General features: G+C 52.3%; 10 protein-coding genes; 5 read left to right on the top strand and 5 right to left on the bottom strand.

Moving 5' to 3' along the window:
* Positions 1-950: 950 nt before the first annotated feature.
* RCC_01445 (related to Fasciclin domain family protein) lies at positions 951-2,540 on the bottom strand (the record flags this gene model as incomplete). Its single annotated transcript, XM_023766723.1, has 1 exon — positions 951-2,540. One exon carries the CDS (start codon positions 2,538-2,540, stop codon positions 951-953), a length of 1,590 nt encoding a protein of 529 aa, XP_023622491.1.
* A 515-nt stretch (positions 2,541-3,055) lies between these two features.
* On the bottom strand, positions 3,056-5,095 carry RCC_01444 (related to signal recognition particle receptor alpha subunit (SRP receptor alpha-subunit); the record flags this gene model as incomplete). Its single annotated transcript, XM_023766722.1, has 1 exon — positions 3,056-5,095. The coding sequence occupies one exon, from the start codon at positions 5,093-5,095 to the stop codon at positions 3,056-3,058; it is 2,040 nt and encodes a 679-aa protein (XP_023622490.1).
* A 234-nt stretch (positions 5,096-5,329) lies between these two features.
* On the top strand, positions 5,330-6,459 carry RCC_01443 (probable membrane protein; the record flags this gene model as incomplete). XM_023766721.1 has 3 exons in its annotated part: positions 5,330-5,626; positions 5,692-6,222; positions 6,277-6,459. 3 exons carry the CDS (start codon positions 5,330-5,332, stop codon positions 6,457-6,459), a joined length of 1,011 nt encoding a protein of 336 aa, XP_023622489.1.
* A 3,453-nt stretch (positions 6,460-9,912) lies between these two features.
* RCC_01442 (related to meiotically up-regulated gene 72 protein) lies at positions 9,913-12,555 on the top strand (the record flags this gene model as incomplete). XM_023766720.1 has 6 exons in its annotated part: positions 9,913-9,949; positions 10,127-10,247; positions 10,306-10,346; positions 10,416-10,848; positions 10,903-12,466; positions 12,541-12,555. The coding sequence occupies 6 exons, from the start codon at positions 9,913-9,915 to the stop codon at positions 12,553-12,555; spliced, it is 2,211 nt and encodes a 736-aa protein (XP_023622488.1).
* A 1,037-nt stretch (positions 12,556-13,592) lies between these two features.
* Positions 13,593-14,522, top strand: RCC_01441 (related to phosphoglycerate mutase; the record flags this gene model as incomplete). XM_023766719.1 has 4 exons in its annotated part: positions 13,593-13,626; positions 13,691-13,812; positions 13,890-14,176; positions 14,237-14,522. 4 exons carry the CDS (start codon positions 13,593-13,595, stop codon positions 14,520-14,522), a joined length of 729 nt encoding a protein of 242 aa, XP_023622487.1.
* Positions 14,523-14,666: 144 nt separating this feature from the next.
* Positions 14,667-16,630, bottom strand: RCC_01440 (related to myo-inositol transport protein ITR1; the record flags this gene model as incomplete). XM_023766718.1 has 5 exons in its annotated part: positions 14,667-14,833; positions 14,886-14,963; positions 15,013-15,862; positions 15,914-16,202; positions 16,269-16,630. The coding sequence occupies 5 exons, from the start codon at positions 16,628-16,630 to the stop codon at positions 14,667-14,669; spliced, it is 1,746 nt and encodes a 581-aa protein (XP_023622486.1).
* A 986-nt stretch (positions 16,631-17,616) lies between these two features.
* RCC_12153 (uncharacterized protein) lies at positions 17,617-19,145 on the bottom strand (the record flags this gene model as incomplete). XM_023766717.1 has 3 exons in its annotated part: positions 17,617-18,354; positions 18,410-18,716; positions 18,778-19,145. 3 exons carry the CDS (start codon positions 19,143-19,145, stop codon positions 17,617-17,619), a joined length of 1,413 nt encoding a protein of 470 aa, XP_023622485.1.
* A 789-nt stretch (positions 19,146-19,934) lies between these two features.
* RCC_12109 (related to Ctr copper transporter) lies at positions 19,935-20,524 on the top strand (the record flags this gene model as incomplete). XM_023766716.1 has 2 exons in its annotated part: positions 19,935-20,362; positions 20,410-20,524. The coding sequence occupies 2 exons, from the start codon at positions 19,935-19,937 to the stop codon at positions 20,522-20,524; spliced, it is 543 nt and encodes a 180-aa protein (XP_023622484.1).
* A 278-nt stretch (positions 20,525-20,802) lies between these two features.
* Positions 20,803-21,894, top strand: RCC_12110 (related to stress response protein rds1p; the record flags this gene model as incomplete). XM_023766715.1 has 4 exons in its annotated part: positions 20,803-21,292; positions 21,345-21,693; positions 21,757-21,832; positions 21,883-21,894. 4 exons carry the CDS (start codon positions 20,803-20,805, stop codon positions 21,892-21,894), a joined length of 927 nt encoding a protein of 308 aa, XP_023622483.1.
* Positions 21,895-23,402: 1,508 nt separating this feature from the next.
* On the bottom strand, positions 23,403-25,123 carry RCC_01437 (related to delta-5/delta-6 fatty acid desaturase; the record flags this gene model as incomplete). XM_023766714.1 has 3 exons in its annotated part: positions 23,403-24,152; positions 24,204-24,834; positions 24,927-25,123. The coding sequence occupies 3 exons, from the start codon at positions 25,121-25,123 to the stop codon at positions 23,403-23,405; spliced, it is 1,578 nt and encodes a 525-aa protein (XP_023622482.1).
* Positions 25,124-25,665: the final 542 nt, after the last annotated feature.

Here is a 25,665-nt window from a genome sequence, read left to right as displayed (position 1 = left end):
TTGCGGTTGCATCAACGCCTTTTCTGCTCTGCCTTTCGAATCCATCCAAGGGCAATTCTACTCTCCCACCCAAGTCTGCTCCTTTCTCGATCTTGCGGCCATATCGCCAAGTCTTCAGATCGCATGCTTGTTTATTTTGATACCTTATCCGCAGCATTCTTCATGACGACGACACGACATCAGATCGTCATTGACGACCTCTCACAATTTTTTTCCAGATCGGCCACGCTAGCCACCGGCAAGGTTCAAGGGTTCACGATCGGAGCTTCCATCCGAATTCGCCTTTCCCGTCCAGATCTCGTGGACAAAGCAAAGCCCTGATCAGACCTCTGCTCTTCCACTCGAACAAAGTCCAGAAAAGCCCAGAATGTCGATCCTTTCAGACCCTCATTCGGCAAAACAGACGGCAAATACATTCAGCCGCCAATACATGCCATACTAGTAGTACTGTACATGGAATTCCGGCAAAACAGGACAGATACAGTTTGCTTGAGAGATCCGTTCAGCGTCGGGTGCCTGACTCTTGAACCTGGAATCCGATTCACGAAACTCTCCATTGCATCGAACACAGATCTGATATCGCACGGATTACCGGACGCGGAAAATACATCACATGGTCTGCCAATTGCCTCTGAATCTTGGTACATACCTCCCACCCCGCCATGGGGAATTGCGTGGCGCGGCCTGCTATCATCTGCTCGAAAAGAATGGATGAAAGCCGGCGAATCGAATCGCGGTCCTTCGATTGACTTGCAAGTGAATTAGGACATTGTGGTTGGCGTATTGTGTTTTTCTCCCGTCTCTCAAATCCTCATGCAAAGTGCCCGATGAAGGAGAAAGGTAAATCGATATGCATACAATCATTTCCATTATCATCAAATTGCTATACTACAACTTCACCGAAAGACTTTCCTAACTGTTAACAACATATCTTCCATATTTTCAATCCTTCAAAGATCACTCTTAGGGACAAAAGGCTGCAATCTAACCTTCAACTCCTCAACATCAATCTCCCCTCCAGAGAACATGTCCTCCTTGCCGCCGCCAACCTGCTTAGGTGGAATMAGCACGCTGCTGACAACATGCAGCACACCGTCCTGAGCAACGCCATCCTGGACGCTGACRCTCGAGAAACCGTTAATCTTGATAGAAATGAATCCTCCATAACGGGCGATATCCACTGACAAGTTCCTGTCTTCAAGGAGGGTAGGAAGGTCGACGTGGAAGTAGCCTCCAGCAGTCTCAGACACATCATCCTTCTTGCCAGAGTCGGCCTTGTAGTAAGCGTCTGAGTATAGCGTGTTGTCTGGCACGACGTGGTACTCAAGGAGAGCCTTCAAGTATTTCTCTCCGTACTTAGAGAACAAGAAAGCATTGGCGCGAGCCCCCAGCTTCTGGAAGGCAAAGTTGGATGGAGCGAAGAATGTGCCTCCGTTGTGGTGAGTCGTGTTGAGCTTCTCCAAGAGACCAGTCTTGCCAAGTCCAAGCTCAAGAGTGGAGAACTCGGAAGGGAACAGATCGATAAGAGTGAGAACCTTTGGTGGTGGGATGATGATGCTGTCGACTCCATGAATGACACCATTCGTTCCCATGATGTTTACCGCGATGATGCGGGAGTAGAAGTTTACGGTCAGGCCACGGAGGGTGAACTTGAATGCTACACGCTGAGGCTCTGGCTTGGAGGAGAGATGCTTGCCCTTGAGCAGGGTGGGGGCTGTGTGGGTGTAGAGAACGTCCTTGGCGGTGTAGACGTCTGGCAGGACATGGTAGGACAGGATAGCGTGAAGCTGCTCCTTGCTTGGCTTGGGGTGGTGCTTGGGGATCTTCTCGAAAGCACTGTCGATTGGAGCGAAGATGGTGTAGTTGGCCGTGGTGCTGTTCAAGGCTTCGACAAGGTYAGGGTAGTCAGAGACGAGCTTAGCCAGAGTCCTGGTGTAGTTGCTGGTAGCAATAAGCTGGTAGACGGTCTGGTTGGGCTCGTGGTGGTGGTGATCATCGAGAGTGTCGACGACGTTTTCATGGAACCAAGACTGCATATCATTTGCTGTCTCGCGGACCGCGGAGTCTGCCTTGTTGAGACCGGACTCTGCACGACTGAACGCCTCGTCCATGAGATCCTTTGAGCTCTTAGTCACATCAACCCAAATATCCTGGGCGTTGTCCTTGAGATTCTTCGTGCTCTTGCTGACATCGGACCAGACATCCTCAGTGGTGTCCTTGGCACGCTGGAAGTACTGCTCGAAGCTGCTGAGCAGATCGTCCTTGGTGGACTCAACGCCACTTAGGACATCATCCTTAGTAGACTCGAACTTCTCGGCGACCTCGATCTTGCTGGCCTCGACCTCATCGACGAGGTTCTCGATGGCAGATTCAACCTCGCTGATGACATCGTCCTTGGTGGCAACGACCTCGTCGAACCATTTCGAGGCCTTTTCCTGGTGGTGGTGATCCTCAATCTTCAACTCGCGGAGAACTTGCTCATCCGGGAGCACGAAAGCCGTGCTCAGTGCCGCAAGGGGCAGAATGGTAGAAAACTTCATGATTGATGATTACACAAAAGAACTGAATAGTGTAATGAAGAGGAATAGAAGGAGAACATCGACATCTTACAGGCAGAGACCCCTCCTCGAGGCGAAACACGCAATGGCTTGTCAGCGCTGGTCGATCGATGACGACAACGCCTTTGTGCCGTTCGATCGGCTTCGAATTCCTCCGACTTGCGCATGCGAATGAGTTGTGCACATGGCGTGATGAAACAAAGCTCCCCTGCTATTCAAACCACAGGYGTTCAACATTCAACATGGGGTGGTTSACAAGGCAAGCAAGAGAAGCATTGAAAGATAGATGGTTTCTGGTTATTCATTTCGACGGGCGCGCCACCATGTGGGCCCACTGTTCACGTTGTGCCCTGTTCACACATCCACATTCACTTCGTAATTGTATGACGTCAATCGACGAGAAATACACGCTGGATGCAGGATATCACACTGTCGTCCTCATCAGAACCGATCAAACAAACACCAATCAAAACTTCCTGCCGCGCGTATCAATACGATCAAGACATGAGTTTCTCCACAGCCCACTCAACCCTCAATCCCCTCAAATCTCCATAATGCTGCCCCACACCCAAAAACACCACCGGAATCCCTGTCGCATGTACCATACTCACAAGTGTTCCCACCATATCCCCCACAGTATCACATTTACTTATAATGAATCCATCCATTCCCCTTCCTTCATTCCTCATAACCCCCTTGGCATCCACAAACTCCTTCGCGAAGTTCCTCGCTTGAGCTACGGAATCCGTCCCCACAAGGGCTTCACCAACCATGAAGATTTTATCTGGATTGGCGAGTTGTCCGAACTTTGTCAGGGATGACATGAGGCGTGTGTCGTTGTGACGGCGGCMGGCTGTATCAATCAAGACCACGTCGAAAAGCATTTCGGAGCCGTTCCTTGAGGAAGCGTACGTTACGGCGTCCCGGGCGACTGTTGCTGCGTCTTTCCCATAGCCCTTTTCGAAGAGTTCGACGTGCCCGACGTTCTCTCTCTTGGCGAGCTCTGTGAGATTTCGGACGTGCACGCGAAGTTGTTCCACGGCTCCAGAACGAAATGTGTCCGCCGCTACTACCAGGACTCGGAATTTGTTTTGGAGTAGGAAGTAGGCGATTTTACTGAGATTGGTACTCTTTCCCACGCCGTTGACTCCGACAATGCTGATCACGTATGGCCGGGGAGTGGATGACGAAATGGTGGTTGTGATATTTCTCAGGAGATCGAGAGAGGAAGTTGGAGTGAGAATCCGTGTCAGAGCACGGGACATGCTCTCGCGGATGGTCTTGTCGATTGAGGTGAAAGATGCGGTGGTTTGATTTAGGAGATCGGTTTCCACGCTGGTGCAGAGACGCTCGGCTGCTTCCCGGGCGATGTTCTTCTCAAGAAGGTGGTTCTGCATTTGCAAAAGGGCTGGGGCGAGGTCCTGTTTCGTTAGTTTCTTGCCGCCAACCACGTTCCGGAACAGGCCAGAGATCTTGCTCGTTGCTGTCCCTATAARACTGGAATCGACCTCTTTTGATGTTGCCGACGTCGATGCCGATGCTGATTTCTGCTTGTTTTGTGCGAGAATGGAATCGACTTCATCTTCGAGATCTTTCAATACGAACTGGCCTTTGCCGGTTCGTCGTCCCATATCGTCTGCTCGTACCGCCTCAACCTCAGCACTGACACCCATTTCCAACTTCTCATCCGCCGGAGTGGCAGCAGCACTGTAGTCCAATACCTCCTCCTCTCCTTCCAGCGCCTGACCATCAGCATCCCAACGTCTCTTCTGCTTGGACAAATCCTTCTTCTTCTTAGGAGCCTCATCCCCACTAGATGCCGGCGCGGGGCTGAACTGTGCGTTTCCCGCCTTCCTGCCCCTTCTTGACATTTTCCCTCCTGGCCCGGTCTTTCCCGTCAACAAATGTGAAGCAGCGTGCATAGCGGGAGTAGTCGGGCGTGATGTCTCGGGAGTGGCCAGAGGCGTTGTGTCCGCTCCGGTGCTATCATCGCCCAATAGTTCAACGTTCCTCTTCTGTGGCTTCAAAAACTGTGGAACGGGTGGAGGGGGAGGCGCATCGTCGCTATTGACCGATGCGGAGCTGCTCGGCGGGGTGAGCTCGACCTGACTTTCGGWATCGTGTTCGCTGGCGGCAGTCGTCTGTCGCGTGCTACCCGTGTCGAGTTTGCGCACAAGAGCATCAAACGTGGGGTCGAAGTCACGCGTGTCGATGCTGGCCAGATTGCTGCTGCTGGTGGAAAGAGCGGGGCCATATTGCTTGACGAAGAGAGCCTTGACGGCCGTGAGGAGGTTGTCGACCCATGAGAGATGAAGGAGGGATTGATAGACGGCCACGAAGATCAATCCGACATCTTTTGCGGTTGTAAAGCGCAGCGTGTACTTGTCGCTCTTGTATGCCGCCCCGCTTTCCTTCTGTCGCTCTTCAATAAAGACATCGTTGATGAGGTTGTTGATCAGAGTGCTGGAGACAGGAGCGTAGTGCTTGCGCCACAGCACAATCCCGGATGTTGTGACAATCTCAAAGGCGTCCAGCATGTTGGCGGCAAGCGAGTTTGTCAGAACATGGTATTGTCGAGATGATGGCGGGCTGGAAGCTGTGAGGTCAGAATGTTGGACCCTCAAATTCCGACGATTGACATGTGTTCCCAAATTCACGGATCTCGCCAGAAACACGTCCAACTAGAACCACCAGGCAACTATCAGCAACCATCAAACTCCTCCTTGAAGCAATCACCGTCCAAATCAATCAATTCGAGCCCCGAAATCAAAATGCAGCGGCCGGCATACTCGGTTCCGCCCGCACACTCTCCTCCGCTCCACCACCCGGTCCCACAACACGTCTCGACCGTTCCACACCTTCGTTCTCCCCCGCCGCCCGTAGGCTCCGCTCAGAGCCGGCAAGGCGCAGCATATGGCTATGGACAAGATCCCTCGCAGGCGGCTTCAGCCAGCAACAACTACATGCAACCTGCGTTTACAGGTTTCATGAATGATCCAACCGCCCAGCTAGGCTTCCAAATGGGCAAGAGTGCCGTGGATGCTGGACAGCAGTATGCTGAGCAGACTGTAAGATTCCATACCTCAGTGACATCCTCCGAACTCCTTTGAGCGGTCTGACACGGAAGATATAGTTCAACCGCTTTGTTAGTATCTCCGCCTTAAAACACTACTTCAACGTCTCCAACCGCTACGTCCTTTCAAAACTCACAATCGTCCTCTTCCCCTGGCGTCACCGGCCCTGGTCCCGTCAACAGGCTCGCTCAAACGATGGCCAAGGCTCAATGGAGTTCCTCCCTCCAAGAGAAGATGTGAACTCCCCCGATATGTACATCCCGCTCATGGCTTTTGTCACATATATCCTCCTCTCAACCCTCATAGCAGGATTGAACGGAAAGTTCAAGCCCGAACTTCTAGGGATAACATTCAGCAACGCGAGCGTCATCATTGTGCTGGAATTGTTGCTCCTGTGGTTGGGAAGATACTTTCTGAACATCAGCAGTGAGAGCCAAATTTATGACCTGATCGCTTACAGCGGGTACAAATTCGTTGGCGTCATTGTTACGATCGCAGTGGCTGCGATTGTCAATCGTGGACAGGGAACGGGTGGTTGGGTGGGCTGGACTGTTTTCGCTTATACGTTCATGGCGAATGCTTTCTTTTTGGTGGGTTGCCCTCATCTCCTCAACTTTGCCCGATTGCTGACTGGAATGCTGCAGCTCCGCTCACTGAAATATGTCCTCCTGCCCTCAGACGACGGTCCAGGAAACTCGGGCATGCAACCCATTGCACGCTCGCAACGAAGCAGACGCACGCAATTCTTATTCGTGTACAGCTACGTTGTGCAGTTTGCATTCATGTGGTGGCTGAGTGCTTTGGATGTCGGTGGGGCCAAGGCTTGAAGCGTGACGAGGTGACACGGATGGGCGGAGAGGAGTAAAAGGAATAGTGATGTGATTAGCGTTCAAGCGGGACTGGCTGGTTGGTTGCATAACTTGGGAGGATCATGGGGTGTGGCGAGTCCAGGACGAGGAGAATAGAAGATGGTTGACGGTTTGTAACGCCGTGAGATCTCTGCCTCTCTTGCTCTCCTTCCCCTCTTTTGACAAGACATGCAGAGCTTGCAACTCACGTTGTTGATACAGAGTCTCCACGTTCAACTACGACAGCTGGTAATGGGGCTCTGATGAAAACGTGGAGTACAAGGCAAGCTAATCCGTTTCTTACCTGTCTCTGAAAGACGAAAGCCTCGCTCTGACTCTATTCTCTGTGCTGCTTCATGGCGTTGACCAACATCGTCAAGCATTTACTGTAACAATGATAATCACGAAGGGGAAGAATTTAACGAGTTAGGTAGGTATGTGGCTATGTGGGAATGACCACTTGTGCAAGCGGCCGTCGTTGCGATTCACTCGCCTTTGGCTATTATTCTTGCCTGGCGATACACTGCGTCGGCCAGTCATCACTCATCAAGCACAAAAGATGTGCAGTGAAGCAGAGTAATAATGTACTTCCGTGTTCCGAGTTCCTTCCCAGCAAGATACCTCAACATAATCTGTTCGTTAGGTTTGCCTGCTTCGTACATCTAACAACTCACCCGAGACCCGCACAGCCTGATCTTCCCCGAGGAACTCCCCTGCGAATCCCAGCGCGAATCAGGGGAAACAGCCCCGATGTTCAACACCCAGTTCTCACTAATTGACATCGCCAAGAGCCGGGTTTCTGTACMTCAAAGGAGAACTCACCGGTCAGCCTATCCTTCAACTAGAAGGATTCAAACCCACGAGGAGTGAATCTCGCTTGCCTAGCGAGCTACGGCTCCAAAGCGCCTGAAAAGTGCATGAAAAGCGCCTCAGCAGGAAAAGCGGCTGTCGAGCATGRGGTACTCAAAGCCACGCGCGATCTCGGGGTGATGCGTACGAACTAAGAAGCCGCTGGGGTGGAAAATGTGGCGTCGGTTCTTTAATTTTAGGCTTAAATCACCACGAGGGAGACAGGAAACGTCGATAGAACAAAGTTTCGGTCTCAGTAAGCAATGCTCGTTCCCGTGTGGTATGTCAAGCGAGAGACGCCATTCGCTGAAGCGAAAGAAGTTGCGCATAATTGGCTTCTCGGAATGCAAGAATCTCTCAACTTTTCCAGTGCGTTCATCGTGGGAAGAGGAAAACCTTGTTAGCGAAGTGGGTTGCGTACTGCGTATTTCGTATACGCGGTACGGTACGGTACGACTCTCTTTTGCGAGAAGCGCGTGGAGGAATGTGAGATTCGAGCAACGGCTGGAAGCCTGCGTTTCAGAGTCGTACACTCTTGTATTGCATGCCTCTCACCGCTCACACGGCAGCTTTCGGAAAGCCGCATCTGCATAGCATGCGTCGGGTTTCGGTGCCATGGTAACCTTATTACCTCATTGCTGTCGCGTGGTACTGCGTGGACTTGATGGGTGGAGGTGTAACGCATTGAAACTTGGATGGAGAGTCTTTGTGATCGAAGAAAGCATGAACCGGTGTCTGTTGTTGACGTTGTGCTTCGGATTCCAGCATTCGATGCTGGAGCTTACTTGGCTGATCACGGCCACGCAATGGTCAAGACATGTGCTGCTATTCTTGATAGTGCTTGATGGAGAGGAGCAGTTCGCCTCTCGGAACGCCGCGCGAAAAGGAGATGATCGACGCAAGGTCTTGAAGGTGTGCTTGCGCACGGCAGGAGATCGGGCGGCGAGTCGCGATGCTCGAGGCGCCATCTGTCTGCGGTCAGAGTCCGTCAGACGCATCAACGCATGGCAAGTGGATTGTTCTCGGACGCTGTCAGCGACAAATGATGATGCGGTGATGCGTGGATCGACATGACATTCCGTACATCATTCGATCTGATCGGAGTCACCGCGATGAATGATCAGAGACTTGTCAGTTGTCAGGAGTGGGTGGTGTGTCGGTGTGTATTGTGGTCAAGTGTGCGTCTGCCCTGATTTCCGTCACGAAACCTTGATAGCAGTATTCAAATGTCAAGATGGGCGTCCACTAGAATTCCAGTGCCAGTGCCAGTGCCAACGCCAACGCCAGCAGCACATCGATCTCGWTTCATTTGAAGAAGTACCATCCTGCCTCTCAATGCTGACGGGATGCTTTTGATTCCAATAGGTTCAGCCATGCTAGGGTCAACATCTGTTACACTGTGGAAAATAAGGGCATCTTGGAGGAATCTCGGTTGGCGGTGGCGAGTTTATGGTCGTGCTGCTGACTGTGAGCATTGTGAAGGATTTCGGCAGCTCCAGGCTGGCAGAGGCAGAAGCACAAGAGGGATTCGCGTTAATAATACCCTCCGCTTTGATTGCACTCGCATCCTCGTAGCTTACGTGCGCCTGCTTAGCCGATGCGGACGGACAAAGTGAGGAATTCATCTCTGCCCATAATGCTCGAGTCTCAGCTAGAAAGCACAGGCAGTGGAGCGGAACAAGGCCCGATTGATCCCTGGTCACGAACTCCGGGAGCTCCGCAGCACCCTGTCGCTGTTGTGCTGTGTCGTACCGTGCTGTACTTGTCGGCACGCCAGTTTCCCTAGTCCGACACGCCAATGCCACGCTCGGAGTCGTCTCGCTTCCGCCAGGCTGCGGGACGGGCCAAGGTTGTGACTGGTGAGATTGGGAGTGCGTTGTTGGGGTTGACGCTGCAAGCAAATCACCGCGCTGGAGATAACGCGCAACTGCCGCGGAAAGTAGTGGGAGAGGGTGGGAAAGGGAGGAGCAGGCAAAGGCAGGCAGACAGGCCGGCAGCACCATTAATTGCTTTGTTGTCGAAAATTCAAGGTAGCTTTGTGGTCATCGCTGCCGTTTTATTATTCCATTACCTGCCAAACTGTTGAAAGATTGAAGCTAGCCCGTCGGAGAGGTAGCTTCCACAATTCAATCAGCGGCCCAGTGCAAGCGCCTGCCCTGATTTGGAGAATTGGACTACTGTCAACTGCGCTCTCTTTCGCCCGCGTCCAGAAGTCCTCTTGTCCGCTCAGCACGCCGCGACAGAGGCAGCCACATTGTCCGGTATTGTTCGCATACCATCACGCTCGTTTGAAGCACCATCCCATCAACGACGCAGCGGGCCCGCGACGATTTCCAACCTTCGACGTCAATTTTCCTTTACACACCGGCCACGGTTTTTGCGACGCTCACAATCCACCCAACCAACCCAGCCCGTGGACGTGACGCGGCCGGAAAATCCACCACCGACGACTGCCCCTCGACGTGACCTTTGACTGTATCGACGTGCGCTCTATCTCGTCAGCGGACCTCCGCCCACTTCGCCCACACCGCAMGCCCAATCCACCGGCGTGCACTTTGGCGCGCCCGTCAACCCGCACACACGATGCCCCCCGCAACACCGCGACTGCGCGTTCTGTCCGGTGCGTTGTCCCGTCCGCCATCATCTAGCATCTGTCACATCAACTCTGCGCTGCTTCGTCTGCTTGATATACCGAGGCGGCAGGCGTGGCAGTTGCAGGGATGATGCGCCCGATACACACTCGCCTACAAAACACACATCACAACACAACAATGACATTTCAGCTGACACTTCGCAGTTGGCGGCAATGCAGTCTCCGCCTTTCTTTCCTGGCGCCTGTCTGCCACGCAGGCTTGCGATGTGACGCTCGTATGGAAGAATGGCTTCGAGCAGGTCCACCAATACGGCATATCCTTTCGGTGTGTCCCCAACTCTGCAGTACTTGCTTCTCTCTTTTCTTTACTGACCCTCTACCAGATCAGATAAGTTTGGGAATGAACGATTCAAGCCGAGACAAGGTACACTACTACATTCGCTCACAACCCTGCCGCACACTTGCCATGCATACTGACCAAACCGTGCGACAGTCGTACGATCGCCTGAAGAAGCGGCCGGCGCCTCACGCGCCTCCTTTGACTACGTCGTGCTTTGTGTCAAAGCACTCCCCGATGTCTACGACCTCGCCTCCGTCATCGAGTCGGYAGTGGCACCACAGCACACTTGCATCCTCGTCAACACCACCCACACCATCGGCATCGAGTCGTATCTCGAGCAACGCTTCCCCACTAACGTCGTGCTTTCCCTGGTATCGGGAGTGGAGATTACACAGCTGGGTGCTAGCGAATTCGAACACAAGGGATCCACAGAACTTTGGGTTGGCGCTGCAAACAAGAATCCATCCATACCAGTATCCATACAGCAGGACATGGCCGAAGCGCTCTCCATGACTTTGAGATCTGGACAGGTGGATTGTAATGTCTCCACCAACATTCGACAGCATCAATATGAGCGGATGATTGGGTATGTTGATGCATCTTTGATTTTCCCCCATGGAATCACGCTGACACTTCACAGACCCATTGCATTTCATCCTTCAAGTGTTCTTTTCGAGACGCCGATTCACGCCGAGCTGCTGGAGAAAACAGGTGTACGAACACTCATTACAGCAGTCATCGACGAACTGGTCAGCGTTGCAAAAGCACAAGGATGCGAGTTCCCCTCGGGGTTCCGGGAACAGGTCATGGAAAAGATGATCACAGCCTCCGAGTCCAACAGCATCATGTACCAAGACTTCCTCGCCAGAAGACCCCTCGAGGTGGAGACTTATCTGGGATCTCCCATCAAGCTTGCGCAGGAAGTTGGACTGCAGGTCCCACGCATTGAAACTCTTTACGCCCTGCTCCACAACCTCAACACTGTCAACCAGACCCGGCCTCAGATTGCGGCGCCCGCTTCGCCCACATCGACGATCCACCCCACTCCTAGAATGTCATCAGCTCCACCGCCAAACGGTGTTCATGTCAATGGTCGCGGACCTCCACCGATGAACGGACACATGAACGGGTACGGCCCGCCCATGCGTGGTGGCATGCGACCTGGCGGCCGTGTGCCTTCTACTGGTGGTATGCCACCCCCATCCGGAATGCGTAGGGGTCCGCCTTCAATGACTGGCTTCCCACCTTCAGGTCCCGGTAGAATGAGTGGAAATGGCTACGGTCCTGGCCCTGGGTCGAGAGGAAACCAACAAATGTCAAGGCGAGGCTCTTTCGAAGGCAACGATCTGGAAGAATTCAGCCACCTCATGCTGTACGATAACATTCCAGAAGGAGAAAACGGCGGATTCGAGGGCATGCCACCCGGCCCGGCTGGTGAACTCACTCTCAGGGAAAGAGAATTGGCTTTGCGCCAAAAGGAGCTGGCCATGCGCGAGCGTGAATTTCACATGCGCCGCGGAGCACCGAGAATGCCACCACCGCCGGTGAGAGAAAGCAACTATGACGATGACGACGAAGAGGGAGAGGAGTTCTTCGATCCAATGGCAGCTGGAGCCGTGCCAGGCGGCGTCGCCGACAACATCGACATGATGAGCGTTACCTCCCGGCGCACTAGAAAGGCGCCCAGTGCGAGTCAGTTGCGTACCAATCCAGAGTTGATGGGAGGTGCTCCATCAGGAGGGATGCGTCACAGCCGCGGTCCTCCGATGAGGCGTCCGGGACAGAAGAACCGTACAAGTTCGGCTATGATGGCTGACATGCCTTCGTTGCGAGAGGAGCTGATGAACAACCCACTCATGGGCTACTCCTCCGATCGATATGGCAACGTTGACAGAATGAACATGAGCCACGAATCGAGAACAAACTCATTAACCGCAGAGCGTTTGAACGAGTTGGGTGGGCCTCCGCATGGCTATCCACCTCAGAATGGCTATCCCACGAACAGACGTGGCAGCCAATCCCCAGGCAACCCACTCGGGCCACCTAATGGGAGGCCCATGCAGCGACCATCACCTCCAAACGGGTTCGGTCCGCCAGGTCGCAATGGTCGTCCAAGCCCTCCGACAGTGAGACAGCCAGTACCTCGACATCCGCCAGGCCATGGCAACGCGGTTGCGCCGCAGCAAATCGAACAGCAAACCGGGGTGAGCAACCTCTACCCACCAAAGAGCGGTCCTCCCAATCAAGTACGCAGTCTGACAGGTTCCGCGAGTGCCAGCGCGGGGAGTGGTGATAGTAATAGATCCGCACCCGTTGATTCAGAGCCTTCGGCACWCAGCTCCAGCAGCAGTTTACGTCCCAGAGCGCCAATCGGAGTACGCTAAACTTGCAAGCAATCCAGGTCTGGCCATTCCTACGCGCCGGTGTGTTCATCCAACTGGACTCGAACGCACCAAGCCATAACATTCTCAGCACACCATCTTCCGAGAAACACAAATTGACGAGTTCGCACAGCCAACTGGCGGAACTTGTTCATCTCACCTCCACTTGCGGACCGACCTCACCGCGAGCACGACGAATGGACGGCACACTCCTTCATGACGGCCTGACGTGACATAGACGGCAAATCTTCTTGCGATCAAGCAACTCTTGTTTTCGCCATAAGGCACATCGTACATACACGGCATTTGGGGAAAAGGAGGCTTCAAGAGGGAGCTTCCATTAATATCTGCATCATGGCGTCTGGGTTAGCGGTCTCTGGGAGCACTGACCCGGTTGAAAATCAAGCATCTCTTTTGTTGTTTGCAGCTCGCCTGCATGTTGCGGCCATCTCGAGAAAGGGACAAACTCTCCGTCACGTTTGGTTCGAGGAAGCGGCGGCAGCGGGCATCTGGATTGGAGCGTGAAGAGATCATGCATCACAGATGAACGTATCGATATTGTCTAAGTTGAGCTACAAGGTGGTGGATGGTAGGGAGGCGCGTTTCCAGATGCATGCCTTTTTCTGATGTTCTGGGGTTTGGCATGTGTGCTGCGAACAGAGATATCGAACAATATATTACCGAGCTTCGCCAACGAGGAGCTTCATTTTGACGTGATGATAGATGATGTATTGGCCGCGGATCGTAACTATTACGATGAAGTGGGCTCCTGAGCGTCTAAGGGGGACAAATGATGCAGAAGCGCGTCGCGGAGACATCGGTCGTGAAGAGGACCCGCCAGGTGTGACGTCGACTCCCCGCTACGAGCTCGAAGAATAATAATTGATACATTGATGCTTACCACTGTTGGAGATCTTTCCTACCGCTGTTCTTTCTATAATTAGTAGCAATGACAACGCCCAGAGTCTTTATAATACGCCATGGTACATACAGCCCTCGATTCAGCGATATTACTTCACCCAGAAGACGGACTGAACATTTCCACAGGCGAGACCGAATGGTCACTCAATGGTCGACATACTGGCACCTCAGACATTCCCCTCACAGCAAATGGGGAAAAGAGAATTCGTGCAACGGGGAACGCTCTTGTGGGGGATGATCGGTTGATCGTAAGCTCCTCCCTCCACAGGCTTTCACTCCTCCATTGCAGGGCAGCATCAATTGACATGACATGATTGAGCGTTAGGTTCCACAAAATCTCGCACACATCTACGTCTCGCCCCGCAAACGAGCCCAACGAACTCTTGAACTTTTGGGGTTTGGCTGTCAAGAGCCTCTTCCTTGGCAAGCACATGGAGAAGTTGAAGAGGGAAGAGATAGTGCTACGAGAGCCAAAGTAGAAGTTACGGAGAGTATCAGGGAGTGGGATTATGGTGACTATGAGGGCATCACTAGTGCCGAGATTCAGGAGCGGAGAAGGGAAAAGGGAGAAGACGAGTGGGATATTTGGAGGGATGGATGTCCAGGTGGGGAGTAAGCTTTCAAGTGAAGGAATGTTGGATGAGGATGACGGATGCTGATTCTACGATGTAGGTCTCCACAACAGATCACGGAACGTCTGGATGCATTGATAGCGGATATCCGGAAACGGTTTCATGCACATGCGATTGGGAAGCCGAAAGGGTCTGTTAATGAGCCTTTTGATGTGTTGGTTGTGGCACATGGACACATTCTGCGAGCTTTTGCGGGGAGATGGATTGGGAAGGATATTGCTGAGAATCCCAGTTTGATACTGGAGGCCGGAGGAGTGGGTACATTGAGTTATGAGCATCATAGGCTAGGAGAACCGGCGATTTTGTTGGGAGGAGCCTTTGTTTGATGTCGTAGAAAGTGCGATGAAGCAGAATAAGGATTGATGGATYTCGCCAGGCAGAGAGTAGGCTGGACAGGGGGTTCTGTTGGAGAATCAGATGAAAGTCGTTGAAGGATTGACTATTCTATGGCGGTTCCCTCTGTAAAACATCTATTCGACAATGCTAGCTCTTCGAGGAGTGTTACCTTCAATAAAGACCTTCCTAAAGCGAAGCGAGAAGAGATCCTTAGTAGTCTGCCATGCATTTGCAGCATTCTGGCGTACCAGCGCAGACGTAGGCTGTTGGAAAACGGCATCAATCTCCTCCAAAGTTTTGTCTATTCGTTCGGTTAGTAAGTGATGTTGAGAACAATCCCGTAATGAGCATACCTTTAGTCTCAGGCATAAAGAAGATCTGGTAGAACCATCCAAGTACAGCGATGCCCCCGTAGAACCCCAATGCGAGTCCTATGAACCGTTAGTCACCGGGGCTAGTAAGCAGACAGGCTTGGCATACCAGTCTTGGTCATAGCATTCTGCATCGCAGTAAAGTTGTACGTCACCACGAAAGAGCTCAAGAACAGTAACGCATCCGATGTCACCATTCCGTAGCTTCGCAGGTAAGTCGGATAGACTTCACTGGGAATGACCCAAGTCAAACAAGCATAAGACCCGAAGAACATGTTGTACAGGATGATTCCTGTCAGGTACACTCCTTGAATGCCCATAAGGCTCTTGACATGATAGGAGATTCCGACGAGAACGAGACCAATGAAGAATCCAAGAAGCATGGCAATGGCCCAGAATCGTCGACCGCAAGTCTCCATTAGGAAGATCGCTGGAATGGTTCCAATAAGAAGGGCACCTCCGCCCACAAGAGACATATAGTTGGCTTCGTACTTATCGAATCCAATCTGAGCCATTAGAGTGGACATATAGTACATCACAGCGTTGATACCGCTCAATTGCCCTAGCAATATCATCACGTTCGCATAGACGATAGCCCTGCGAGCCCGTGGTTGCGTGATAAAGTCCAGCCAGGGGAATCTCCTGGATCCAGTTCCAGCAGCAACTTCAGCGGCCTCTTGCTCGGTGCCGACCTTCATCAAGTAGAACTCCTCTCGCGATTCAATATCTCTCACACCACGGATTCTTTTCCAGACTTTGTAAGCGTCGAGAGGGCGGCCTTTGTGCATTAGGTATCGAGGAGACTCCGGCATAAAGAGCATTCCAAAGAACATTATTGTTGAGAATACCAGACTTGATCCGAGAATGTATCGCCAGTTGCCTTCTACGTGAAGGAACATGGCCGCAACATCGTACCCCAGGACCTCACCCAACGCAATGTTGAACTGATATAGCGATACCTGAATTGCGAAAATCAGCCATGAAAAGAGRTCTTCTTTTTAGTCACCTACCATGTTTCCACGAAGTCGGCGTTCAACAGTCTCGGCAACATACACTGGTACAGTGCCACCTTCAAGGCCCACACCCATGCCTAAAATAAACCGAGCAGAGATGATCATGCCATAGCTGATAGCACCGRCCTCCAGTCCACCACCGAGAGTGTATAGGATGCAAGATATGATGATGGACCTTCTGCGACCAAACCACTCGTTACAAGGTCCAAGGATGAGCGCACCAGCTACAGCACCAAGCGGCATGCCTGCATTAACAAGTGAATTTTGCTGGGCCGACAATCCTAGGCTTTGCAACACATCAGAAATTCCGCTTTCCAGCGCAAATGCCAAGACGGAGAAAGTCTATACTTACTCGACCGGCAGGAACAAGTTGGCACCTGAGATGAGCGACTGATCAAGACCTGAGAGGAGGCCACCCATGGATGCGAAAGCGACCAGAAGCCATGTGAAGTGCTTTGGGTTGTTGAATTCGATATCGAAAATGCCCTTTTTATCGCCGCGAGCCTTCAGCTCTTTCTCAAGTTGGTCAATGACTGCATCAGCTTCGCAGCCATTGCTGTGGGTTATCTGCGTGGCTTCGTTTTCCAGGTTCTTCGAGATGCTTTCAGATCGAATGGCATCCTGCTTCTCGTGCATAGACACGATGCTGTGTTGTTCTGAGCTACTGTCCTCTACGTTCTGGATATGAGTAGTCTCCATGGTCTCTTTCTCCATGATGGCTAGGTGCGGGATGTAGGAAGGATGAATGGGGATATCGAGTACCAGGTGTCGTCTCCACCGCACAATAATGCCGAAAGATCAGTAGAAGGTACCAAGCTTGCTACGCCGGAGAGAAGATCGTAGGACGATGAACAACTGAGTTATAGAATTGCCTTCTTCCATGGCTTCCACTCCACACTTTATACCTGGCGTAGAATCTTTCTCCATGCGGGGACTGCTCACTCCACAGCATCTCAACACACGCTCCACACTTCAGCCGGTATAGTGCGCCGAACCCGTATTGACGGCGCCGCAGCAACGACCACTCACGTCGGCAAATATCCTTTAAGCTTTTGCGGTCGAGAGCTTAGATAGCTTGTCTCCACTTGGCTCTGCGTGAAAGATTTTAGCGGCAGCCTGAGATGTCACCGTTTCTTGTTGCGAGCTTGTCGAAGTACCAGTGATCCAGTGATTGTAGGTATAATGAGGCTCGGTACTCATCAGGAGGATCCATATGGTGAAATGCTGAGCAATGGGTGGCCTTTTAGATGCTGTACTGTAGCAGGTCAGGCAATCAACTTCCCAGGGCTAGGATTCAGGAATTACCTACCTTCATATGGTGCTTGCGTCGCTTGCACGGGTTCCCTCTGCCGGAGCCGTCAAACGCCGCGCAACCGCACGCTTCACAGCATGGTCGCACCCTTCTTTGCCTCTTATTCGTCGTGATGACGCCCAAAAAGGGCCGAAAGATTGCAAAGTCGAAGGCGAAGGCGTGGAATGAGCAAGGATCCGCTACCCGCATGATCAAGATCACGGGCAAAGGGCCTTCAACAGCACGAAGGCATCGCATATATCTTCCCTGAGATATAATTGACATTCAAAAGCTGCGACGAAATCCCATACTGTGCCTATTGTCAACAACGATGTTATGTCAACAAACTCCACGCCATCTTTGCCCTGCTGCCACTACCACGCACGGACACATACAGTCTCAGCGCACATCACCAACCTTCCTTCTCCCGATCTCTTCTTGATGACGAGCGCCTCCACGGTGAGCGCGACCTGGACGTAGAACCTGGCTGACGCACAACTGCGCCTTCGCCGCTACCATTGGGCATGTCGACGTTATTTGGAAGCTCGTCTCCCAACATGGTGAAATTACCTGGCCGAAGACGGAGACTTCGTTCCTCCATACGGTAGAACACTTCCTGTGCGCGGCGACGGGCCCATGGATAGATTGCTGTGAACGCTACGCTCAAAACAAAGATGGGCATCGCAGCATAAAAGAACCACATGGCAGGCCATGTTATTGTAGTCATTCCGAAAAGGGAGGCAAGGAAGTCCACGGGCAGGAACAGCGAGGCGACGGCGGTCAAGAACGCTGAGTTCTCAGCCTGGACTGTATTGGTGATGTTGAATTCCAGCTCAATGAGATTGTTGAAGCGATCTTTGAGGCCGTCGAGCGTGTTGTCGAATTGTTCCAGATCCTCGATTGCATCCACCATGTCGCCCCACAGTGGATCGTTCTGCTCATTCTTGGGGACATCTCCTTGAAGCCGTTGCAACTTTTYGAAAGCCCTCATCTGGAATTGCAGGTACTTCTTTTGCTCATAAATCCGATCGACTTCCATGTGCATGCGCCGCGTTCGAATTTTCACCGGATAACGACGCCGATGCGAGTTGTGCTCTGCCTCATCCAATCGGCCAAGAACTTCTCCTATGATGTTCTGCCAATCGGTCTGAACATGATGTGTCAGTATTGATGACAAATATGCCCTTCTGCCTGGTACTGACAATGAGGTAGTACAACCGAGAGAACGTCCAACAGATGCCCTCTTCATCCTGGCGGGGCTGATCGAACTCGTCATCTCGCCAGAGGTAATCGAACAAGAGCTTCGTCACAATGTGTTCGCAGACTTGTGTCGAGCGAGTAATGATGATTGTCACAGAGACTTGTCGGTCGAACATACAAGCACCTTTCCCGCAGAACCAGACCCCGGTACGAACACGGGAGCTCTCGATGGTTGGTATACCCAGATCCTCTTCCCAGGGGGGATCTAGGCCCACAGACCAGTAGTAAACTTGAGGGACATTCATGTGCCTTTTCCGTGAAGGCATTGTCAGTGAAGAGGACATTCAGTGGAGTAACACTGTTGACTTACTCAACGATGAAGGTCCACGGTACCCATTTCCCTCGCTTGCTCGCCTTCTCAGGAAATTGTAGCGTGTTTCCGTACTGTACCGCTCTGTCCAGATCCGAGATTTCTGACCAACATTCAGWAATGCARGAGTGTATCACGTCGCCGAGCCACGGTTGGAAGCCGTTCACAGAAATCACCAGTGGGTCCTTTGGACAAGCGCGTACTTGATCGCCGACAGTACGGGCAAAGCGACCGGCATCTCGTGAGCTGATGGCCTGGATTTCGTGATACTTCTGTGGACTGCGTCTGCTGCCAACTCGAATCAACACGGGATTAGAGTCTGCCTTCCAGGATGGCCGGCGGCGGTGAGTATGACGCTTGCTCGGCATTTCTACTTTACGTTGTATCGTGGTGTTTGTGCATCGAGTCAAAAGAGTACGCCAACACCTATTGTGAAGGCATGTCGTCCTTGGAAGGAGCGCAAGTCAGGYGAGCACCTACTTCGAAGCGGACCAGTCGTGCCTACTCATCTTTTGAGAGATCCAGTGCTCCCACACAAGAGGTCCTGTCATCTTCGCTGCAGCCTTGTTGAGACAAAAGACCACATGCGCAGATTCACGGTCATTCGCTTCGCCTGTCAGCATTCCTTCACTACACCATCTCACGTCGGCTCTGATAGAAGAGCCAAGAGCGCCGACGTCGTTTCCGACATTCTGTTGCCATCGCTCTACCCACAGAGTATGTACATGTAGCGAAAGATGTGATGTGGGAGACGAAAGCAGCAAGTGGTCTGAATGGAGAGAAGTTGCGGCAGCTTCCGACGGTCGGGTCGAGACCGCCCTCCCGGCTGAGTAATAATGGAAACATGCTCAAACCCACGCTCGAGCCGCGCACCTTCCCTTGGTAGATGGCTGGCATCAAGGAGTGAGAGCAAGATGAACCTCTTCCAGTCCCATCACTTCCCTCATCATCCGCCGACGGTCGCAATAATCAGTCCATCGGAACACCTACCTGGCACTTCAAGCATACTTTCCGCGGCAAAAGCTACTCTGCGAAGTCCCGAGAATCCGCCTTAGGGGAGACAACGTCTGGACAGCGAGGCACTTTCGTCTCACCAAATTCATCATAAAGGACTCGGTGCAACATACTGAGATCCAGGTACCGGTTCAACCATGAACATGATGGATCATGGCATGAGCATGTCCATGGTCTTTACCACGGACCATTCCACGCCGTTATATTCAGCACAGTGGACACCTTCCACGACGGGAGCATATGCCGGTACCTGCATATTTATTCTCGCTCTCGGTGTCATCAGCCGCTTCCTGTTGGCGTACAGACATCTTCTGGAAGCAAAGTGGCACGACAAGGCCGTGGGACGGAGATATATCATGGTTGCCGGCGACAATGCAATGGAGCGTGAAGCTCAGTTGAATCCTTCCTCCGAGAAGAGTGAGGAGGCAACACTCACCACTCGTGGCATGAACGAAAATGTGCGTGTAGTCCGCACTCCCCGTACCAAGATGCAAGGCACGCCGTGGCGTCTGAGTACCGATCTTCCTCGAGCATGCATCTTCACTGTTCAGGCTGGCGTTGGATACTTGCTGTAAGTCTCCAACATCCTATGATTTTGTCGATGTCTAACACATCCAGGATGCTTGCGGTTATGACGCTGAATGTTGGATACTTTCTTTCAGCACTCGCCGGGTTGTTCGTTGGAGAGCTCTGCGTCGGACGATATACACTCATGGATGATGGGCATCACTAGCGACACACACGTTGCATTCGACTGATTGTACATAGATCCCGAAATTCGATGTCACCTCCAACAAGATTGCATTCCTGGTGTTGTTTGCAGAATTCCTCAAAAATCTCTTTCCGATCCACGAAGCGCGCATCGAGATGCTCAAAACCGGCACCTCTACCGCTCACTCAGAAAGCTGAACGTCAGCCACACACTCGTTCTGCGGGCCGATCATTCAAGCATTTGCTCATCTCTTGATAATTTCACGTCACTCGTTTGCCTCTTTCGGCCCTCATTACAGAATGAGATCTTCTATTGCCCTATTTGCCCTGGCCGGGTCTGCTCACGCAATCCCTTTCGCCGATCTTTTGAAAAAGAGACAATCTTTATCGCAGTTCACCGATGTCGATATCTTGAACTACGCCTTGACTCTTGAGCATCTGGAGAACCGCTTCTACCTGGACGCCCTGAAGAACTTTACCCAAGCGKACTTTGCTGCTGCCGGATACGACTCCACCTTCTACACCAACCTACGTGAGACCAGTTCAGATGAGTCGATCCACGTCGCGTTCCTCTCTGGAGCAATCACTGCTGCTGGTGCAACTCCTGTGAAAGAGTGCAGCTATGCATTTGGCATTACCTCTGTCGACGCGTTCGTAGCTACAGCTTCCATTCTGGAGGGCGTCGGCGTTGCCGCATATCTTGGGGCCGCTGCACAGATTGCAACTAAAGCGTATCTTACTGCAGCTGGCAGTGTTCTTACCGTCGAAGCTCGCCACAGCTCCTACCTGCGTGAGTCCCGCAAGATCTTCCTATCTCACTCCGATAGCTAACCCCTTATTAGGTGCCAGCCTCGGCCAGTCACCTTTCCCTCAACCACAAGAAGTGCCGTTGACCCCGAACGAGGTCTTTACGCTTGCCTCCGGCTTCATCACTGCTTGCCCAAGCGACAACCCATCGTTCCCCGTCAAGGCATACCCCGGGCTCGCCGTGACATCGACCGGTTCAATCACTACAGGCTCTCGCATCACAGTGTCTACTTCCGGATACGTTCTTGCAGCCAAAGACCCAAGGGCTCGAATCTATGCAAGCTTTGCGTCTGCCGGAGGACCAGTCTGGGCCCCGTTGACTCCTGCCGGGAATGGCATGGACTTTTACGTTACCGTTCCCGATGGAGTGTTTGGTCAGAGCTAGTAAGTTGGCTGGGTTTTAACTTATTGTTCGCCCTGAACAATTGCTTACCGTCCTACTCGCAGCCTGCGTTTCTCGAACTGCGAGGGCGTTGCGACTCTCGCCGAAAGCCAGATCGTTGCTGGTCCAGCCATCGTAGAAGTGAGTTACACTTCGCAAGCCCAGATGGTCCTCTTCTAATGGCGTGACAGGTTTCGAAATGAGTAGATGTAGCACATGATCGTTCATTACTTGGGGATCTTCCGATGCAGCACCGAAGTTGAATTATTGGAGACGGGATCAGTGGCACAGCGATTTGAGAAGCTTCGTTACATTTCATATGCCCATCTTTGTCTTGATAATAGTGGTATATACAGACATCTTGTGTGGGTATCCCTTCTAGTCCACCTCATAGGTGGCAGTCGGCTTTGGAATTCCGCAACTCGTTCCATCGGTGACCTTTACTCCTTCTTCTCCATGCTGCTTATATCGCCCCTCCACAAGGTCCTTCATATATGTATACGGACAATCCATAGCACCACCCGCCACGGCAGAATAACCTCTATGACCAAATTGATAGAGGTTGTTCTCCACTCCCCAATTCTCTCGCTTCTCCAACGCGTCTCCCTTTCTTATCTCACAAGCAAAAATCTCATCCGGCGTGTTATTCCCCTTGCGAACAACATCTCCCTCTGGATTACAAAACATGGCTTCTCCCATCGAATTGAACGTCCCATCAGAACCCGCCAACGCCACCGAGCAAGTCCACATGAGATTCGTAAATGCATTACAACGATTGGTGATTTCCCAGGAACCTTTAATCGGACTCGTATATCCCGCGGTCCTCAACATGATCTCCGCACCTTTGTAAGCGCATTCATGTGCCATTTCCGGAAATTGGCCATCATGACATATAATATGAGCCATTCGAATTCCATTCGGCCCAATGAAGACTGGAATGCCTCTGTTGCCTGGATACCAAGGCTCCACTGGGACCCACGGATGAAGCTTCCGGTATTCATTCACCAACTCTCCAGCTGGGTTGATCACTATACCTGTATTCCAAGGTTGGCCGAGAGGATTGCGTTCCATGATGCTAAAGCAGCCCCAGATTTTATGGTCTATGCAGGCTTTTCTGAAAGCATTGACCTCGGGTCCTTCGAGAGTACACATTATAGAGTCGTCTGTTGACATGCTGAGGCCGTGGATCGCATATTCTGGGAAAACTATGAGATCCATCAAAGGGTACTGGAATGAATCAGCGAAGAAGTTGACGAATCGTGACAAAGACTTTTACTTACGCTACGACGAGCTTTCCCAACGAGCTTGCAGACATGGTCCGTTGCATGGCGAAGTTGATCTGGAGTTCGCACGTCGAAGAGCTGCGATTGACAGACCCCGATGACGATTGAGTCTGGGGATGATTTGTTGAGACCTCCAAGGCCGGACATGATGCTGTTATTCAACTGGAAAGAGATGAACAATTGAACAATCGCGAAGGTAACAAGTCAGCTTACTCTCTGATAAGTGTTACATTCTGGTGTTGTCACGGACTTTAGTCAAACAGACCCCGCAGCATCACCACCAGCAATCTCTCTTAGATAAGACAGTCATGTTTCTGTATTCACTACGTCTGCTTCTAATTACAACCCGACCGTCGGATTGATGCTGATGCTTTTGACTCAAAGTTGTGTCAGCAAACACTCAAATGCAAAGTGTCTCGACAACTAGTCTAGTGCAGTCCGCTCTCGCCTGTGGCAGCCATGTACGATTGACACGCCGCCATTAGCTTCGCCTGATCTGCCACATGCTGGAGCTTCGATAACACATCCTTGTTACCGTCAACGAACCCGAGTATCAAATACTCGATCTTGGTCTCGGCACAGAACTCCTTCACCATCCCCTGAAGCTTGCGTAAGTTGTGACGCGGCACACGCGGAAACAGATGATGGACTGCYTGGAATTGAAGTCCACCGTGGATGAAGTCCAGCCAGGCGGGACATGCTACGTCCATGGTGGTACGAAGTTGGCGCTGCGCAAAGACCTCGGATGGACCTAGGTCGGAGGTGCTGGTTCCCCAATGCGACAATGTGATCTGTACATGCAAAGGCATCGTGACAAGATGGCTCACAAGCAAGAACACCGCACGATTCCACCAGGTTGGAATGGTGCACCAAAGCAGCCCGTAGAAGAAGATGAAGATGTAGCAGGTGATTGCGATGATCTCGACCGGTCGTGTCCAGGCGGCAGTACCCTTGGTGATGGAGCGGCGCGAGATGAGATGTGTCCACGAGAGGAAGTAGAGGTTGAATCTCGCCACAGCCATGATCGGATAGTAGGTCAAAGTCTGGTACTGGATCACAACATCTGCGACAGCGTCCCAGACGAACTGAAACCCATTGTAGTAGGATGATTTAATGGATGTAAAGAATGCTGGCGAGGTTGCAAATAGCGGCGTGTTTTGAATGTCTGGATCGTGGACCTATACTTGGTGTCAGTTGTACATCTCCCTCTAGCATTGGATGACACATACCGGATCGTTCGTGATGAAGTGGTGCACATTGTGACTGCTCTTCCACCAGCCAATGGACAATCCGGAGCAGAAGTTTCCAATGAAGATGCCGATCAACGAATCGATGACAAAGTTATGTGTGATGCCTCTGTGTCCAGCATCGTGCGCGGTAAACATGATTTGATGCCACCAAAGTCCAAGGAAGCAGGCCGAGGTCGCGTACCACTCGCGTCTGAGGAAGAAGAGGAATAGGCAGAAGAGTGTGGTGTACCGTGCCATTTCTTTGGCATACTCCACGTAGCGGCAGTCATAGTAACCCTCGTCTAGAACCCGCTGATGCAGTTCCCGGAACTTCAACGCGATGTTGCGCTGGGTGGTAGCGTCGAGTGATGGGTACTTGGCGATATCAGCATCGATTTCCTCCTGAATCGCGCCTGCGGTGTAGCTGCCAGGCACCACATCGATCTGTGACGCCYCGCTCAGCAGCGGAGTTGGCTTGGTTTGGCACTGTGTCTTCAAGTCGACGCCGAGTTCCTTCGTCTCCCTCCTGAACGTGCCGCCTTGGATAGGTGGTGTGAAGTTTGTCCACTCTCCCTTGATTCGACCTATGCGGTATCTGGTCATGCTCTGCAGGATCTCGGGCGAGTGGGATCTGAGCGCGCGGTACTTGTGTCAGCAGGATTACCAATAAACTCCCGCCTGTTCCGGAATCCGGAGTTTAGTGACAAGTATAAGACGACGTACATGCTCAGCTCGTCCGTTGCATCTCGGCCCACCATGTGATGAATCACGAGCCGTCCGCCTGGATGAAGGTGCTGCCACGCATTGAGTCGCAGGACGGCATTCTGGTACAGCACAAGCACATCTCCGTCGGCGATCAGACCTTCGATCTCTCGGCGGGTGAAGATGCGGCTGCCAGCCATCTTGGGAGCGCCGTTCATGATAAGCGAAGGTGGTTTGCTGGAGGTTCAGCGACGAGAAGGTAAATGTCAAGTTGTTGAATTACAACTAAGAATGGAAGACGGAGGTGCACAGCCCTGGCCCGCCGTCCCGCGCGTGCACTCACAATCGCCGCTGGCGGGCAAGCAGCTCGCTCTCACGGGATAGAGAAGGGCCACGGCCATTTCGCTCGCATTCAGGCACGTGTGCATCCCCCGAGCGTGGGTCGTATTCGGTTTATCATGCCATCTGGCCACTCATCCAATTCTGCCGCCTGAAAGGGTTCAAGATGTGCATCAGGGAAGGAAGCGGCCTAAGGTCGGCTACCTGCCTTTCCAAGCTCAACGACCTCTCTCGAAGCCTCCCGATCCAGAGCACGTTTGTCTACCTCGAATGAGCACGGGGCATCGACCCTGCAGGCGTTTGGATCGCACGTCGGAGCCAAGTCCGGAAGCTGTGCGAGCGCTCTCATTCGCCCATAGGCGGAGTCCAGACTGTCAACTTCCAAAGAGGGTCCGAGGCCATCGGCTCCATCTGAGCTTCT

This window comes from Ramularia collo-cygni, assembly GCF_900074925.1.
Source record: "Ramularia collo-cygni strain URUG2 genome assembly, contig: RCC_scaffold01, whole genome shotgun sequence".
Taxonomy (NCBI): domain Eukaryota; kingdom Fungi; phylum Ascomycota; class Dothideomycetes; order Mycosphaerellales; family Mycosphaerellaceae; genus Ramularia; species Ramularia collo-cygni.
This window is presented reverse-complemented; position numbering and strand designations above follow the sequence as displayed.